This window comes from Pleuronectes platessa, chromosome 5, assembly GCF_947347685.1.
Source record: "Pleuronectes platessa chromosome 5, fPlePla1.1, whole genome shotgun sequence".
In the NCBI taxonomy this organism is placed as follows: Eukaryota; Metazoa; Chordata; class Actinopteri; order Pleuronectiformes; family Pleuronectidae; genus Pleuronectes; species Pleuronectes platessa.
In genome coordinates, this window is record NC_070630.1 from 9,562,734 (window position 1) to 9,579,218 (window position 16,485).

Consider the following 16,485-nt stretch of genomic DNA (forward strand, 5'->3'; position numbering starts at 1 on the left):
ACTTTTTACATTTAATCGAAAGAACATAAGTAATTTCTTATAATTACTCTGTGAGCTGTAAATGTATCTGTATAATATAATAACATATATAATATATATGATTCATTTATAAACTACGAAGAAACGCAGAAAAATGATGATAAATATATTGTTATTGTTTTCATACAGAAAACCTAAAGAGATCTTCAGGTAAATTTACCCATCAAATGTTTCCTTGTATTTTCCTCAGGTTTTAATAAAATGATGTAGCACTTTGGTAAGAAAATGCAAAACAGCATTCCATAACTTGAAGCCAGGATGGCAAATATCTCCACAGCCACAGTGAACTTCCCAGGAGAGCTGACATATGCCGGGATGAATGTGATCCAGACTGCGCAGAATATCAACATGCTGAAGGTGATCAATTTAGCCTCGTATAAATTATTTGGAAGCTTTCGAGCCAAAAAAGCGAGAACAAAACACAACATGGCTAAGAGTCCGATGTATCCCAACACAGCCCAGAAGCCGACAGCTGATCCCAGCGCACACTCTAAGATGATTCTGTCCTCGTAGAGATACATATTCCTAAAAGGAAACGGAGGATTGATTGTCAACCAAAGAATGCAAATCACGATCTGTATCAGAGTGAACACCAGAACACTGAGCCTCTGCTGTGCAGGACCGAACCATTTCATCATATTTCTGCCTGGAAGTGTCGCCCTGAAGGCCATTAACACCACTATAGTTTTCCCGAGGACACAAGAGATGCAGAGGACGAAGGTGATGCCGAACGCCGTGTGTCGCAGCATGCAGGACCACTCAGAGGGCCGGCCGATGAAGGTGAGGGAGCACAGGAAGCACAGAGTCAGGGAGAAGAGTAGCAGGAAGCTCAGCTCCGAGTTGTTGGCTCGTACTAGTGGGGTTTCTATGTGGCAGTAGAAGACAAGTGTCATGATCATTGTTAAAAAAAGTCCCAGTAATGAAAATGCGGCCAACAGTTTTCCCAGGATTTCATCATATGCCAAGAACTCTATGGTTTTGGGGATGCAGGCATCTCTTTGGCCGTTGGACCAATACTCTGGTGGACATTTCATACAGTCTATTGAATCTGCAAAATGAAAAACAATGCAGAGAAATGTGTTTTAACAGTCATTATTCATGAAATTTTATTTTTTTGTGTCTCTTTCTCAGCAAATACAGATGTTTTGTCTGCAGTGACCCACTGCATTTACCTGTTGAGTTACTGATATCTCCAGCAGGACAGGGTATGCAATCATAGCAGCAGACTTGTCTTCCTTTTTGGAGGACCTTACGAGTTCCCTGGAGACAAGGCTCACTGCACACTGACACAGGCGCCTCCTACACAGCCACAGTTCACATCAGAAATGTAATACAATCAACTTATAAATCAAATTTTAGGTTTTGGAGCAGTTTTCAGTAAATCAGGACACAGGTTAAAGAATCAAGCCCTCAGTTTCCACTTTACCTCTGTGAGCCCGTTTTCCCAGACAACTGGGACGTTAGTCATTATGAACTGATGACTCTCTGGAAGAGAAGCATCATAACGGCCAACTGTGACTCCTTTCATAGTTCCTTTGTTTGCCGTTTGTAAATTAATGAGTTCATATCTTGCCGGTGAGTCTCCATTTTTGTCAAAATAAACTCTCTCCCCCTCACCGGTGGTGAAATTCACAGTGCTGAGATACTGCACAACCTATAATTAAGAAATTTTAAAGAGATTAAAAGACAGATTCCTGCTGTTATCACACCGTCACTCAGAGCTGAGCTTTCTCACCTGCCAAGGCTGAATGTGTTTGGGATCAGCACAGCTCCCAGAGGCAAAGGGTCCTTTACCGTCCTCACATTTAATCAGGTTGTCGAGAGCGTGAGCCGCTGCATAAACTGACTTGTACACATTGTTAGTGAATCTCAGCTCTGACACATCAGTGAATTGTGATTCTATGTTTTGCAGGCTCTCAGAGCCTCAGCATGGCTTTCTCTGTGTGTCTGCACTCTCATTCAGACAGCAGTCAAACGTCTCTTCCCAGAAATCCCTGACAAACTGACTGTGGGGGAACTGTGAGGGGTGGAGCCGTCTCAGGTGCTCTTCCAGCCCCGGGATCTCAGCTCGGCTGGCGACAAAGCCCAGTGAACCCTTCAGGATGCTGTGCCCCTCGCTGTCTGTCAGAGAGTGATCTGTGATCCAGGCGTCGCTGCCGACAAACTGCAGCCCCGTGATGTTCTGCTTGTACAACTCTGCTGCCAACAGCTTAATTTCTCTGTGAGTCATGAAGGCTACAATAACTCTGGAGGTGGTGTGCTTAATGATCGTTATTATTCTATGCAGGTTTTCAGGAGGACCTGACGATGAAAACGATTCAGAATACTCAATGCAGACGCCGTATTCTTGTGCACTTTGGATAAATTCATTCATGCCATTGCGGCCATAATAGTTATTAACAGCTATAGCCCCGATCCAGTTCCAGCTGAAGACCCTGACCAGCTTTGCCAGGGCTCTGCTCTGGTAGTAGTCACTGGAAATCGTTCGAAAGAAGGTGGGATATTGTTTTCTGTTGCTCAGACAGGCGCAGGTGGCAAAATGGCTGATATGAGTGAAAAACAGAAACATGTCACCGGAAGATTACTATTAACATTTAATGATTTTGCAGAATCAACATTTAAATGAATCCTATAGATATACATTTGCAGACCAGAGTAAGTTTACAGCAGCCCAATTAACAGAATTTAACATAGGACATAATGCATCTGTATTATTTTACTTACCATAGGAATATGAAATCTTCCAACCACTTTTTGAAATGCAATAGTTGGTCTGGATCCTGAATGTCCCAGTATAGCCTGCATCGTCTCCACTTTAGTGCAGTTGTAACTGCAACATATTAATGCAATATGTTATTAAGGTTTCTAATGTTTATTTTGTATTTGTATATATCATTGCTTTAATTAGAAATAAGATTTTTATTTTGAAGCCTCCGCTGAGCTGCATGTTTTGAGAAGAATCACCTAGAAGAAACTCGGAGAAGTAACACGAAGAAGAGACACAGGCCAACATAGAGCACCACAAGTCACACAAAGTCCAAGTCAAGACAGGTCAACTACAAGGCAGGAATGGAGTAGGGAAGGCCCCAAGCAACACAATGTGAAACAATTGCAGTAGCTACTTCAAATAGAGTAATCCTTAAGGAAAATAATAAACAAACATCTGCAATAATTCCTGTCTGGCTGTCATCTGCAGCTCAACCATCACAAGACGTACTTACATATGCTCTTTTGGATTCGCAAAGTGACACGACCTTTGTTCTCAGTGAAGTAGTTAATGCTTTGGAGGCCGACAAAGAGCAAGTCAAGTTAAAACTCTCTACTATGACTTCAAGAACAACACTGGTAAGTTCTCAGAGAGTAAACAACCTTCAAGTCCGTGGCTTTTACTCCACAAGAAAGGTCTATTTACCACCAACCTACACACGTGACTTTATTCCCGCCAACAGAACTCACATTCCAACAGCGAAAACTGCCAAAGCTTGGTCCCATCTAGAACACCTCCAAGATAATGTGGCACCTTTACAAGACTGTGAAGTAGGTCTGCTCATTGGGTATAACTGCTCGCAAGCCTTACTCCCACGAGAAGTTGTGTCTGGCGAAGAAAATTAACCCTATGCACAGCGCACAGACCTTGGGTGGAGCATTGTTGGCCCTGGGAATGCGGGTGTAGATTATGGAGATGCCATCGGAATCAGCCATCGCATAGTAGTGAGGCAAGTGACACCAGGAGTTAACCCCTCAGTCAGTCTGAAAACTGAAGTACACTATGTGAATAGAACCAAAGTCAAAGAAATCACCCCCTCAGACATCCTTAAGGTCCTTGAGTCAGACTTCTCAGAAAGAGCTGGAGAAGAGGATCCTGTGTCTCAAGATGATCTCAAGTCCCTGTCAAAGATAAGAGAAAACATCACACAAAAGGATGATGGGCACTACAAAATGCCATTACCGTTCAAACAGGAAAGACCAAAACTACCGAACAAGAAGATATGTGCAACACATCGTCTTAATTGTCTTCCAAGGAGGCTAAAGAAGAATGAAGCATACTACAAGGATTACGTGAACTTCATGAACGACATAATCTCATGTGGCGATGCAGAGAAAGTCCCTGAAGAGGAAATTGGCCACAGCCCGGCTTGGTATATTCCACACCATGGAGTTTATCATCCGCAGAAACCAGGGAAAATTCGTGTGGTATTTGACTGTTCTGCCAAATTTCAAGAAACATCTCTTAACGATCATCTACTCACCGGACCTGACCTGACAAACATGTTAGTGGGTGTCCTGTGTAGATTCCGAAAGGGCTCCATCGCAGTGATGTGTGACATTGAAAGGATGTTTCATCAGTTTCATGTGAAAAAAGAAGACCAGGATTACTTACGATTCCTATGGTGGGAGTATGGCAATCTGGAAACCACACCCTCAACCTACAGAATGAAAGTCCACCTGTTTGGAGCGGCTTCGTCTCCCGGCTGTGCCAACTTTGGCTTGAAACATCTGGCGGCACAAGGGCAGGCTCTGTACTGTGAAGACACGATCCACTTCATACAAAGAAACTTCTACGTAGATGATGGGCTGGCAAGTGTTCATACTGAGAGGGAGGCCATCCAGCTCGTCAAGGAATCAAGAGAGCTTTGCGCCGCTGGCAAGCTAAGACTCCACAAGATGGTCTCTAATGACAAGAATGTGATGGCATCCATCCCAGAAGAAGAACGTGCTACAATTAAAGAGCAAAACATGGCCTTGAGCTTACCTCATATGGAGAGATTGCTTGGAGTTGAATGGTGCATCACTTCTGATTCATTCAGATTCAGAGTTCAAGTAAAGTCCAATCCACTGACCAGAAGAGGTGTGCTCTCTACAGTAGCCTCGGTGTATGATCCATTGGGATTCATGGCACCTTTTGTCCTTATTGGGAAACAAATTCTTCAACAAATGTGCAGAGAAAAGATTGGCTGGGATGATGCAATTCCAGTAAACCTAAAGCCCCAGTGGGAGTCCTGGATCAGAGACCTACCCAATCTAGCTGAAATGGAAATCAAAAGATGCTACTTACCTTCAAGTTTTGGCAACATTAAGAGTCATGAACTTCATCATTTTTCCGATGCAAGCACCTCCGGATATGGTGAATGTACTTACCTGCGAGTCATCAATGAGTCCAACGATGTCCATTGCTCTCTATTAATGGGAAAATCAAGAGTCTCACCAACCAAAGTGACAACAATACCAAGACTGGAGCTCAGTGCAGCAGTAGTTGCCGTCCGCACCAGTGACATGCTCCGCAATGAATTGGAAATCCAAGACCTGCAAGAATACTTTTGGACGGACTCTACAGTCGTCCTCGGCTACATAAACAACGATGCAAGAAGATTTCAAGTGTTTGTAGCCAACCGCACACAAAGAATCAAGTCAAGTACAAAGCCTGAACAATGGTTCCACGTTGCATCTGAGGATAATCCGGCCGACCATGCGTCCCGAGGTTTGACTGCAGAGCAACTCAAGACCTCCAACTGGTTCAGCGGACCGAAGTTTCTTTGGCAAAAAGACCTACCTGACAAAGCGTGCAAGGTGGAAGAAGTTAAGGAAGATGATCCTGAGCTCCGCAAGGCTCTTGTGTTGAGTACTAAGGCAAGGGAGAACAGAACACTTTTAGACCGCCTTGAGAAGTTTTCTGACTGGTCAAGGGTAGTGCAAGCAGTTGCCAGATTGAAACGATGAGTTTAAGAACACAAAGCTGACAAGCAAAGAACCAATGAAAGTACAAGCCTAGAAGAAAGGAAAGAAGCAGAAATTGCTATCATTAAGTTAGTTCAAGAAGAAGCGTTCCCAGATGAGATGAAGAGCTTGGAAGTGAAGAAATCGATCTGTAAGACAAAGCACAGCAAGCTGTACAAGTTAAGTCCATTTTTGGATGAAGAAGGGATCTGTCTAACAGTTTTTAAGTAAGAAGAAGATAAGAGGATTCCTTTTCAGAACATGCAGCCAACGAGGTATTTTGTTTGTTATTTATTTTAACTTTAACTGTAATAATTGATACTGTGTTTGCTAGTTAGCTAACGCTGTATGTTGTGTCTTTTGTTGCCGTGTGTGGCGCAGTTTTCACGGTCTGATGTGAAGAACAAGACTTTATTAAAGACCCGTGGAGGAAACCATTTGCTGTCTGACTGTGCTTGGGAGGGAGTCATAGCAGTTGTTGTCCCTGACTTCCTCCTTCACTCCGCTCACCAGTGCCAGTGCAGCTCTCAGTATGTCCATGGTCCCACAGTCACCATAGATCCTGTAACCGAGCGTGACGTTCGGCAACATGTCAGGATTTCTGTTGATCTCATTTATAGCAAAGATCATCGCTTGAGCAAATTTGAATTCTCTGAGATTGAAGCTGAGGCGGTGAGAAAGAAATGACGTGAAATAATTGATCAGTGTGTTATAGTCTCAAATACAGAGGCAAACATACACAGACACTTTGGAAATATACTATACAGGGCACACAATACATACTTTTTGCACTTTCGTACATCTGGAACTGTCTGAAATGTATTAGTCACATAATCCTGCCCTGTGCGAAAAGAAAAGATGCCTCCCAGAACAAGGTCGCCATCCTGGGCCAGTTCAGGAGGTCGTGCGGAGCCTTGCAGGCGGCACATGGCGGCTCCATACCCAATCAGCAGAACCGAGAGGAGCAGCCTCAATAAACGCATAGTGGTTATTGGTCACCCGGTCCTGCGTCTCGTAGCGGGGCTTTATACACCTTCAACAAGAAGGAGGGGTTGGACTCAAGCCTCAGGAGACGAAGCCAAACAAGTAAAGCCAAGGATGCTTTTGTCAGTGAAACTGGATTTTATTGTTTTGATTTCACTTTGCATACTGAATTAAACTTTGGAAAATCGGCAATGGAAATATGTATCAGGCTTCTGCTTTTAGTCATACTGACTACGTTACACTGAATCAAATGCTGCAAATTAAATGATATACAGTACAGTATAGAATACAGAATAGAGTTGTTTATTTGACAGTTATTATGTAGAAACAATGATGGCATGAGAACATATTGCGACCACTCTTTAGTTTGTTGCTTTTGTTTGTTTGTGAGCAGGATAAACCTAAAACTATTAAATGGATTTAATACGAAACTTGGTGAAATCATGCTGTATGGGTCAAGAAAGAACCAATTAGATGTTGGTGTATATACATACTTTCTTGCCAGATGGGGTGTTTTTTCAGTTTTACCAGGGAAGGATTTATGAATCTTGATAAAAAATAAGTCATGCATATTAAGAAAACAGATATCTATGACTTCTGCTTGATAGATTTAAGGGGACAATTGGGTCTTGTTGGAGTAAGGTGCTTTACTATGTGCCATTCTATCTATTTTGGTGGCACCTTCCCCATCATATTCTTCTTTGTATTCCTCTCCGGTTTATATAAGATAATATAACATTTTGGAATAAAAATACAAATGAGGAGTCCAAAACTTGAGGCCAAAATAGCAAAGATTTCCACTGCTACACTGAACTTCCCAGGAGAGCTGACATAGGCTGGAATAAAAGTGATCCAGACTGCGCAGAATATCAACATGCTGAAGGTGATGAATTTGGCTTCGTTAAAGTTATCGGGTAATTTCCGCGCCAGAAAAGCAAGAATGAAACATAAAATGGCCAGAATCCCGATATACCCGAGTACGGCCCAGAATCCTACAGCTGAGCCCAGCGCGCACTCCAGGATGATTTTGTCCTTGAATTCTTTAAAGTTCTTGAACGGGAAAGGAGGAGAAATTGTCAGCCATAAGATGCATATAATAACCTGTATGAAAGTGAACCCTAGAACACTGAGCCTCTGCTGTGCAGGACCAAACATTTTCATCCCATTTCTGCCTGGAAGTCTCGCCCTGAAGGCCATTAACACCACCATAGTTTTCCCGAGGACACAAGAGATGCAGAGGACAAAGGTGATGCCGAACGCTGTGTGCCGCAGCATGCAGGACCACTCAGAGGGCCGGCCGATGAAGCTCAGGGAGCACAGGAAGCACAGAGTCAGGGAGAAGAGCAGCAGGAAGCTCAGCTCCGAGTTGTTTGCCCTGACGATGGGAGTTTTCCTGTTTCTGAAAAAGATGAGTGTCACGACTGTGGTCATACATGTTCCAAACAGGGACGCCGCGGTGAGCAGTGCTCCCATAACTTCTTTATACGAAAGAAACTCTGCCTCTTTCTTCACACAGGCGTCTCTTCCTTCATTCGACCAGAATTCAGGATGGCACTGCACACAGGAGACAGAATCTGAAAAGTATTACAGCAGGTGTGACTCGCCGAGTAGATTAGATTCATTTCATTGTTCTTTTATACCATCTACACTAAGTCCACACTATGTCCCTGACATTGGCCACTTATAGCAACAGTCTTTTCAATAAATCATGATATTTACTGTTGTATTATATTTTTTAGAATAAAAAGACATTCATCTTGTGATTGCAACGGACAACTAACCTAAAGGAAATGTGCAGATATGCTAGATTATTCGCAGGCTTCACGCTTATTGCTGCATAAGTCATATTGGTATAACTTTGTTAATTCACTTTTCACATGGGGTCTTCAAATTTGACTTGAATTTATAACTGCATACAATATATTTAGGTGATTTATGACAATTTGCTTTGTTTGATATGTTTAATTCACAATTCATTTTTTCATTTATTTGTAATAGAGAAACTACACATTCCCCCCCCCCCCCCCCCCCCCCCCCAAGTTATCTTACCTGAGTTGGACATTAGAAAACAGATTTGTGGTAAATGGTAATGGTAAATGGTTTTGTATTTATATAGCACTTTTCTAGTCTAGATGACCACTCAAATATAAAATATATATCACTAGACCTGTGACGTTGCTTATTTCTCCCTCTGCACATCTTATACAGTCAAAGCAGCAGACAGGTTTTCCTTTCCGGAGAACCTTCCTGGTTCCTGGGGGACAATTCTCACTGCAAACTGACACAGGCACCTGCATGAAGAAAACGATCTTGAGGAAATACACGTGCATTCAGTTGTATTCATTTTGGTGCAACCACACAATTATACTGCAGGTATATACTGACTTGTTTTGAGTTCTCTGCCCAGATTAAAGACGTATTGTGCAGATTCAGCTGTTTGTCTGCAGGTAGAGACGCATCATAAAGACCGACTGTGACAAACTCCACAAAGCCGCTTTCTGCTCGTTGCCAGTTTATGATTTCATACTCTGCTGCTGGATCGCCATCTTCATTAAAGTAAACCTTGTCTCCTTCCTTTGTTTTGAACTGAATCCTTCCTATGCGATGTAAAATCTAAAGAAGACAGATCATAGTTAATAAACATCCTCTAAGTCTATCACAGAGAGGCTGCTTATAAGAAACTGTGGAAGTGTTATCTCTTGTGTAAGAACTCACCGTCAATGGATTGAGCTGCACTTTGTCGTTACATGTTTCATTACAGCCAAGAATGCTATGAAGTGCATGAGCCACAGCATAAACTCCTTTGTAGACATTGTTAAATATCGGCATGAGAGACATGTCAGTGAAGCTGTTGTGCACTTGGGTCAGATCTTCACCCCCAGTACATTCTCTCTGGTTCCCTGTGGTCTGTTTGAACTTACAGCTGAATAAAGCCTCCCAGAACTCTGTAAACATTTCATTACCGGATGAATTGAGTGGCTTCACATTCAGTATGAACTCTCTCATGCCCCTGACATGTGCTTTGGGGATGGACAGGCCTATGGCCCCGTCCAGGATGTGATGCCCATTCATTTTTGCAATCTGAGAATCAAAGATCCAGCCCTCGCTGCCCACCCACTGGTAACCAGTCAGGTTGTGGTGGGACAGCTCATGTATCAGCACATCCATATCCAAGGGAGAGACAAAAGCAATAATCACCTTAGAGGTGGATGCCTTGATGACGTTGATTATCTTTTGTATTTTGTCGGGCGGGTCTGTTCTGAAGAAAGACACGGAGTACTCCAGACAGATGCCCAGCTGTCGGGCAGTTTCTGTGAATATAGCCATGCCGTTATTTCCGTAATCATCATTGGTTCTAATGGCTCCAACCCAACTCCAACCAAAGTGCTTGACCAGCTGGGCCAGGGCTCTGCTCTGGTAGTAGTCACTGGGTATTGTTCTGAGGAAGGACGGGTATTTGGTTTTGTCACTGAGACAAGCGCAGGTGGCGAAGTGGCTGATCTAAAAGAAGAAAGAAATTTCCTCTAAAGATAAAGATGTAAAATATTTAAAAAATGTCTCTCCTAATTTACTCTAAGCAGCAAAAAATGATAAAAAAGGTCACAAGCATTATACATTTAAGAAACCTACCCACCAGTGGGATATGAAATGGCCCGATGACGGTAGCTATAGCCATGCACGGAGAGGAGGAGGTTTCTCCCATGATGGCCTGCACCTGTGCGGGTTTGGTACACGGCGTGGCGGAGGGGGCAGATTCAACATCGTTACCGTTAGCCAAGGCCAGAGCAGCCCTCACACTTCTGGCAATGGAGCCACAGGCATCGTACATTTTATATCCCAAAGAGATGCCAGGCAGTAAATTTGTGGTGTTATTAATCTCCTCGATGGCAAAAAGCATAGCCTGGGCAAACTGGAACCCTCTGAAATTCAAACTAAATGCAAACAGTTATAGATATAGTAACAATTCCCTGAATAAAATGCATGGAGTGTTTTTCCTCACACTCTAAATAGGAATTGTGTGAATATAACTTGCTGACTATAAGTTGAACAAACTCAATTCATTTTTGTGTCGGTTAATTTTTTTAAACTTAAACAATTGTATTTTCTCACAGCAGTTTAAATGAAAAACTCTGATGGTATCAATGCACACAACATAATTTGAATTTTCTTAGTTTCATTAAATTAGTTTTAACCTGTTTTCTATCTCTATTCATTTCATCCAGTAGATATTTTCCATATTATAGATTTCTACTGAATAATTTACCTGGTGCACTCCAGTGGCAGTGGTTTGTGAGTGTAGGTTTCCTCTCTGTCTTTCCAGCTGCTGTGGAAAGAGAAGATTCCCCCCAACATAATGTCCCCATCCTGAGACAGTGGAGGGTTCTCAGGATCCCCCCTCCGCCTGCACTGTGGCTCCTCAGCCTGAGAGAAAGACGCCACCAGCAGCAGCTGTAAAAGTGCCCACCCTTGTTCTGGCCTCCTCTGAATGGACGTCATTCTTCTGCCTTAGAGAAATTAACCACTTGATGGCATCTCATGTGCCACAGTTTAAATCAGAGGCTTTGCACTGGTATTTATACATTTACGAGCGTCATATAAAATGTTACCCGAACAGTGATGATTCACTGCTCTGGACCTGTGAGGTGGGGCAAGAGGAGGGAGGTGCCAAAAGACGAGAAGAGTTTAGGGTTATAGCCTATTTCGAATATATTTTTACGAGTGTGTGTTTCAGATAAGAACATTCACATCAGTGCAACTCCCCCCCCCCCCCCCCCCCCCCCCCCCCATTAAAAAAAAAAACTTTGTTTTAATATAAGTTGATAAGTTAAGATTCACAGGGGGGGGGGGGGGGGGGGGGTACTTACACAACAAGCAGTCATGTCTAATATTCAGTTTCAATTTTAATCTCGGTTTTGGACGTCGCCATCTGCTGGTTAGTTGCAATTACTCTCCTGCACTCACAAGCTGTAGTGACTCAGTCTTTCTGATGTTTTGTAATGGCTCCTCTGACTAAATACATCTGTGCCCGAACTGAACACTTTTATTTGTATTTTTTATTTTCGTAAGCCAGCTGTGCACAGAGCGTTGCCCCTTCTCCTCAGAGTCTCCCCAGACCATACTTCCAATTTGATTCACATTATATCTAATGCAAGAGTGATTCTGATCATTATTGATAAATGACAGTTCTCACCCTTGCGGGCTCTAGTGTAGTACTGTGTTGATGTCTTAGGTTCTGTGGTTTGAACAAAGTTGTGCAGTTTCATGTTAGGTCATGAAGTTTATAGTTTATTTATGAACGATACAAGACATAAAGTAATTATTCATGACTGAATGTGTAACAGTTCATACGTTAGCAGATGTACATGGAGGCCGCACTGGCTTGACCCAAACTGAAATTTGGGCCAACAACGAGAACTCATTGAATCTAAAAGTTTTTAGTTTGTGTTAATATTTAATTGAGGGTTTGTGCTTGTTGATACTTTAAATCATGAATCAATCACAGGGACTGACATATTGTGAACTTATCATGTGTCTGTTATATGTACAGCTTTGTGTTTCATATGATTTATGAAATCTCATAACAAGGGGTTAAGAAAAATAAATGTTCATGGCAGTAAAGAGCAACACAAAAACAATGCATATTTTGTGTAACATTTGAGTTTTATTACAATTTGAATAACACACGCATAATTGTAAATATTCATATATATATAGGAGGTGCAAAGAAAAAGAAACGTATCCACGAAAGTCACTGGAAACCATTTCAGTGCCACTCTCCAGGTCTTGTTTGTGTTTAAATATATATTAAGTTTAGCTCAAGTCACTTGAGTTAATTTTTTTTGCAAAACTACAACTTACTTTTTACATTTAATCGAAAACATAAGTAATTTCTTATAATTACTGTGTGAGCTGTAAATGTATCTGTATAATATAATAACATTATAATATATATGATTCATTCATAAACTACGAAGAAACGCAAAAAAAAATTATGATAAATATATTGTTATTGTTTTCATACAGAAAACTTAAAGAGATCTTCAGGTAAATTTACCCATCAAATGTTTCCTTGTATTTTCCTCAGGTTTTAATAAAATGATGTAGCACTTTGGTAAGAAAATGCAAAACAGCATTCCATAACTTGAAGCCAGGATGGCAAATATCTCCACAGCCACAGTGAACTTCCCAGGAGAGCTGACATAAGCCGGGATGAATGTGATCCAGACTGCGCAGAATATCAACATGCTGAAGGTGATCAATTTAGCCTCGTTGAAATTATTGGGAAGCTTTCGAGCCAAAAAAGCGAGAAAAAAACACAACATGGCTAAGAGTCCGATGTATCCCAACACAGCCCAGAAGCCGACAGCTGATCCCAGCGCACACTCTAATATGATTCTGTCCTCGTAGAGATACATATTCTTAAAAGGAAACGGAGGATTGATTGTCAACCAAAGAATGCAAATCACGACCTGTATCAGAGTGAACGCCAGAACACTGATCCTCTGCTGTGCAGGCCCGAACCATTTCATCACATTTCTGCCTGGAAGAGTTGCTTTAAAGGCCATTAACACCACTATAGTTTTCCCAAGGACACAAGAGATGCAGAGGACGAAGGTGATGCCGAACGCCGTGTGTCGCAGCATGCAGGACCACTCAGAGGGCCGGCCGATGAAGGTGAGGGAGCACAGGAAGCACAGAGTCAGGGAGAAGAGCAGCAGGAAGCTCAGCTCCGAGTTGTTGGCCCTGACAATTGGAGTTTGCCTGAAGTGGAAAAATATCAGGGCTATAGTCATTGCCAGGCAGGCACCAAAGACAGAGAAGCTGACAAGCAGAATACCCATCAGCTCCTTGAATGTGAGGAACTCAATGGCCTTTAAGTCACAGCTGTTCCTCTCCACGTTGGACTTGTAGTCAGGGGCACATTTGTCACATTTCACTGCATCTGAAAGCATAAATACGTTTAGGCTGTAGAGCACGCACATCTTCAGGTAGACCAGCAAAGTGCCGGCAGTGATTTTGCCCAACAGAAACACGGCGAGCGCTAGAGTAAAGGCTAGGAATCCTGCTGTCTCACTTGTCCTGTTGCTGAACTCCCCGTCAGCACAGATGATGCAATCAAAACAGCAGATGGGTTTGCCCTTGACAAAAGCGCGGCGGGTCCCCGGCACACAGCTCTCACTGCAGATGGACCTCGGCACCTGCATCACAGACATCATCAAAACAATTATAACTCTAAGACTTATAATCATGTTATTATTGTAATTAATGACCTCTTCTAACTACTTATTATTCATGAACATACCTCAAGATTCTCGCCTGCCCAGATGGCCTTCACGTCTCTTTTCATCTCAAACTGTTCACCCTCAGGTCGGGAGGTGTCGTAGTAGCCGATGGTCTCAAAGAGTATGTAACCTGTCTCATCCATCTGCCAGTTGACCAGCGCATAGCGTGCCACAGGGTCGCCCAGCTCATCAAAGAAGACATTTTCACCGATCTTAGTGGTGAAATTCACCTGGGTCAGATAATGCAGCACCTGCAGAGGCACAGTGATGTTATTTAACTGGACGATATATAAATACACAGTAGTTTTAAGGGTGGAATATTGTTTGATATGATTACCTGCCAGGTCTGAATATTTTCCTTGTCAGCACAAGTGTTATTCTCAAAAGGCCCCCGGCCATCTGTGCATGTAAACAGCATGTGCAGTGCATGACCGACAGCGTATGTGGCCTTGTAAACATTATTCATCAGACTGGCATCTGAAACATCTGTGAAGCGCGTGTTTGTGTTCCGCAGGGACTCCGTGCCCGAGCAGGCTGCCACTGAACCTTGACTGTGAGCCTCTGCTTGGGGAGTCAAGGTGCAACTGAACACCTTCTCCCACAACTCCACCAGTCCCCTGTTGCCTGGTGTGGTGGAGGGTCTGGTGCTCGACAGGAACTCCTGCAGTCCGGGGATGTGAGCGTTGAGTGCCGCGAAGCCCACAGCCCCCTGGACCACAGCGTAGTTCACTGAAGAGGCAATGTAGCGATAGGTGATCCAGCCCTCGCTGCCCACCCACTGCAGGCCAGTCACATTCTGAGCATGAAGCTCTTTGATAAGGATGTCAAGGTCTGTGCCGTCTGCAAATGCCACTATTACCTTAGAGGTGGATTTCTTGATAATGTCAACCACCTCCAAGAACCACTTTCTGGGGTCGGTCCTATAAATAGCCACAGAATACTCAACACACACACCTTCCTTTTCAGCTGCTTCCAGAAATGTGGCCATGCCACCATTTCCATAGTCACTGTTGGTTCTTATAGCTCCAACCCAGGTCCAGCCAAACTGTTTCATCAGCTTTGCCAATGCTTTGCTCTGGTAAATGTCACTGGGTATGGTTCTGAAGAAGGAAGGATAATCTCTCCTGTTACTAAGACATGCACAAGTGGCTGAATGACTGATCTGAAACACAAGTGACACAGAGAAATTGCAAGTTGTCAACATATTTCTGCAAATCATTATGTCAACAATACCTGATAGGAATCGCACATGTAATGAAGCATTTTCAAATATTATATTACTCCTGATTTAACAACACATATTCCCTTGACAGTATTGTGTGTAGAAGGCGTGCAGCCCCCCCAACACTCACCACAGGTATATGGAAGGGTCCCATGGTGCGTGCGATACCTATCGTGGAGGTGGATGTGGTTTCCCCTATGACAGCATGCACATTGGAGAGTTTGTTACATCTGCCTTCCCCACTCTCGTACCTATTCATCAGGTTCAGTGATGCTTTGATGGAAAGAGGGATACTGGGGCAGGAGTCAAAGATTCTGTAGCCCAGTGTCACGCCTGGCAGCAGCTCTGAGCTGTTGTTGATCTCCTCTATGGCAAACATCATAGTGTAGGCATACTGGAGCTCACCCGGGTCCAGTCTGAGAACAGGAGAGATTGTACAATTTGTCAAAATCTAAATCTGAGAAACAAACATTAAAATCCAACACATTCTGGAGCAACCTTACCCTTCACACCGGATCGTTCCTGAGTTGACTTGTAGTTCTGGACTGACACTGACTGGGTTCTGGTGGAAGGAGAAAATGCCTCCAATGCTGATGTCCCCCTCCTTAGAAAACTGAGACAGTTCTTTTGTCCCGTATGTTTGACAGACAGGCTTCTCTCCTCTGATAGCCAGAAGGGAAACAAGCAGCAGATCGGCCATCAGCAGCATCATGCCTCACCACGGTATTTACCACCCAAGTCTCCCAGATCAAACCACCGACTCTGAGTATTTTATAAGGTTTTTTCTTTCAACACAAATCCTCAGGGACTGTTCCTCTCCTCCAATGACAGCACTCGTGGTGTGACTGATATATATGTTGACCTGTTAGAAGGCCCAACAGCTTTGTTTGTCTTATTTTCATTTTTTGCATAACCAACTCCTTACAATCAGAAATCTGCACGTGTCTCTGGGGATGTCTGAACTGTTGTTATGTATTTTTTATTTGATCATTCTAGCCTAATCCTTAACTGCAAGGAATAATTTTGTTGGTGACTTACGTATTCAGAAGAAAGCGTTCTCTTTAAAATAAGCAAAACTATCACAAAGGACGCTAAAAGTTTGACAGCTGCTAGACTTTATTTTCCACACATCCACATTTTACTTACAAATGCAGTTTTCAACATGTAGTGCAGTGAATATCTTCTTTAGTTTAACCTTTTCAGGCATTTAATGATGATGGTCATTCATTGAAACTAATAATA

General features: G+C 42.9%; 2 protein-coding genes and 1 pseudogene across 2 annotated transcripts; all 3 read right to left on the bottom strand.

The window, feature by feature from the left end:
* Positions 1–185: 185 nt before the first annotated feature.
* On the bottom strand, positions 186–6,384 carry LOC128440793 (extracellular calcium-sensing receptor-like; annotated as a pseudogene).
* A 1,020-nt stretch (positions 6,385–7,404) lies between these two features.
* LOC128440678 (extracellular calcium-sensing receptor-like) lies at positions 7,405–11,163 on the bottom strand. The gene is made up of 6 exons (XM_053423462.1): positions 11,003–11,163; positions 10,373–10,670; positions 9,454–10,239; positions 9,124–9,351; positions 8,913–9,029; positions 7,405–8,292 (listed from the first exon to the last, which is right to left on the bottom strand). The coding sequence occupies exons 1-6, from the start codon at positions 11,089–11,091 to the stop codon at positions 7,405–7,407; spliced, it is 2,406 nt and encodes an 801-aa protein (XP_053279437.1). The 5' UTR covers positions 11,092–11,163.
* A 1,616-nt stretch (positions 11,164–12,779) lies between these two features.
* LOC128439690 (extracellular calcium-sensing receptor-like) lies at positions 12,780–15,952 on the bottom strand. The gene is made up of 5 exons (XM_053422081.1): positions 15,747–15,952; positions 15,374–15,659; positions 14,359–15,183; positions 14,042–14,272; positions 12,780–13,937 (listed from the first exon to the last, which is right to left on the bottom strand). The coding sequence occupies exons 1-5, from the start codon at positions 15,950–15,952 to the stop codon at positions 12,780–12,782; spliced, it is 2,706 nt and encodes a 901-aa protein (XP_053278056.1).
* Between the last annotated feature and the right edge of the window lie 533 nt (positions 15,953–16,485).

Excerpts from the sequence above, each read along its gene's own strand:
- LOC128440678 (XM_053423462.1), bottom strand. The coding sequence starts at position 11,091 with ATGTTGGGGGGAATCTTCTCTTTCCACAGCAGCTGGAAAGACAGAGAG. Across the intron at positions 10,671-11,002 it reads CTGCCACTGGAGTGCACCAG|TTTGAATTTCAGAGGGTTCC; the intron begins GTAAATTATTCA and ends GTTTGCATTTAG. Across the intron at positions 9,352-9,453 it reads TGCAGCTCAATCCATTGACG|ATTTTACATCGCATAGGAAG; the intron begins GTGAGTTCTTAC and ends TGTCTTCTTTAG.
- LOC128439690 (XM_053422081.1), bottom strand. The coding sequence starts at position 15,952 with ATGCTGCTGATGGCCGATCTGCTGCTTGTTTCCCTTCTGGCTATCAGA. Across the intron at positions 15,660-15,746 it reads GGAACGATCCGGTGTGAAGG|ACTGGACCCGGGTGAGCTCC; the intron begins GTAAGGTTGCTC and ends TCCTGTTCTCAG. Across the intron at positions 15,184-15,373 it reads GACCCTTCCATATACCTGTG|ATCAGTCATTCAGCCACTTG; the intron begins GTGAGTGTTGGG and ends CTTGTGTTTCAG.